Source organism: Photinus pyralis, unplaced genomic scaffold (assembly GCF_008802855.1).
Source record: "Photinus pyralis isolate 1611_PpyrPB1 unplaced genomic scaffold, Ppyr1.3 Ppyr1.4_LG5, whole genome shotgun sequence".
Lineage (NCBI taxonomy): Eukaryota > Metazoa > Arthropoda > Insecta > Coleoptera > Lampyridae > Photinus > Photinus pyralis.
The window spans coordinates 21,511,358-21,513,249 of NW_022170596.1; the positions used below are offsets into that span (position 1 = coordinate 21,511,358).

General features: G+C 41.2%; 1 protein-coding gene across 1 annotated transcript; it reads right to left on the reverse strand.

Annotated features, from left to right (window-relative positions):
• Positions 1-690: 690 nt before the first annotated feature.
• On the reverse strand, positions 691-1,646 carry LOC116171167 (pre-mRNA-splicing factor SPF27-like). The gene is made up of 2 exons (XM_031487857.1): positions 1,433-1,646; positions 691-1,380 (listed from the first exon to the last, which is right to left on the reverse strand). Exons 1-2 carry the CDS (start codon positions 1,505-1,507, stop codon positions 832-834), a joined length of 624 nt encoding a protein of 207 aa, XP_031343717.1. The 5' UTR covers positions 1,508-1,646; the 3' UTR covers positions 691-831.
• Positions 1,647-1,892: the final 246 nt, after the last annotated feature.

A 1,892-nucleotide genomic window follows, 5' to 3' on the forward strand; every position in this document is an offset into this window, starting at 1 on the left:
CTAGAGAACCAAAGAGACGACGAAGGTGCCCACGAAAAAGCCAAAGGCGGCGACCGGCTCGCGCAAGACGAAATAATTTCGCAGCGAGGAGACATCCCTTCTCTCGAAGTAATTCCATTATTAAGCTACTGGAGAGTCAATCATGGCACGAAAAAGGGAACACAAGTTTAAGCCTGCAAAAAGCAGTAGGGGTGTCTTCATCATGCCCGAGGAATTGCTACCTCCCTTGTCATGTGTCAGAGTCAGGATTATAAACTGGGTTAGCAGTCTATTTCTGGTTCAGTGGTAATGAACAATGGACTTCTGGGAAAATATGAGTCTTATTTAAGGCTTCTAAAACTGAATAAAAGACAGATCAAGACCATCAGTGTCATCACTGGACACTAGATGGCCAACAATCATCTGCACAACATTGGGCTTGTAGGAGTTCACGTGTGAGGCAGATGAAACCACTGAGCATGTGGTCTGCCACTATAATGCCTTTATCAGAGATAGACATCAGTTCCTTGGCGACAGTTATCGGGAACCGGGGGAGGATCAAGCAACTTAGGCTAAACAGGGCCCTACCATTTATTTAAAGAAACTGGCTCTGAACAAAGTTGCAAAAGAAAGGGAGTAGGAACGATGTGCCTAAATGCTGCCCTAGTCAGGCTCCCCTTGTGGATAGATAGACAGATAATAAAAACAAGATAAAAGTATGATTTAAAAATTATATTTTATTTATTTATGCTACACCTTCACTTACAAATTGTAAGAAAATTACTATAATAATCGGCAGCTTTACTCTTAAAGTAGATATATCACATTGTCCTAGTGTCAAAAGAGACGAGTTTAAGGAGTCGGTGGTAAAGAAGCTATATATTCTTCGGCCATACTGCACGCTTGCTCGATTTCGTAATTATGTGAAACCAATTGTACCCATTTCGCTTCAAGTTGGCGAAGTTGGTCTCCTCCTTTCGTCTGTAGAGATTTTCGTTGCCAATTGGTCTCTTGAATCGCATGTCGTAATTCCGCCAGTCGTTTTGAGGCAACACGTTCCGAATCGGTCAGCACCTGCAAATACCTCTGCCAGGCGGGACAGCAGTACTGCAACATGAGCTGTAAATTTAATATTCGCACAGCTTGATGCTCTAACTGTGCTTGAGAGTTATCTACGCACTCCGCCCAGGCATTTAGTTCGTTCAGTTTACCGCTCGGTGGTGGTGGCAATTCGTAACGTTTCATCGACATGGTCTCCATTGGTAAGCGATTTTGCAAACGTTCAAATTCGGCGTGCATCATTGGCGTTTCGAACGCTGTTATGTTTAGTGGAGGCAGGTGTTCTAGATAATTTTTAGTCGGACGATAACGTCTACATTCCTCCTCGACCATTGCGAAAGCCTAAAAAATGAGTGTGAAAGAGCAGCGGGCGGTCAATTAGGTGTACACTTACCGCTTCTCTAACACCGGGTTCATCGTACCCCTGATCTATATATGGTAAAGCATCAACAACTACCTCCCCTGCCATTATTTAAAAATCCTGAACTAGCGTAATTGGAAACGAAAGTCGCAATAGAATTATTAAAGTTATGTTGAGCTTTGAGTTGAGGTTATGAACAAAAACAATTCCTGATTTGTGCCATGCCAAAAGCAATGTTGCCACATCAGAGAAATCATTATTAGTGTACAGAGTGCGTCAGCGAATCAGTATTAAAAATTGGTCATGAGATTTCACCGGTTTTACACGTTTATTGTTTTAAAAATCGTATAAGGAAACATATACTAAGTCATTGTTTTTATTCGGTATTTAAATACTCCATTTTGTCCTTAGCTCTAGTCAGTGTTGTATTCCACTTATAAGTTTGATCTTTGACTGTGATATTTTATTATTGTACATTTGTTAGTTATTTACA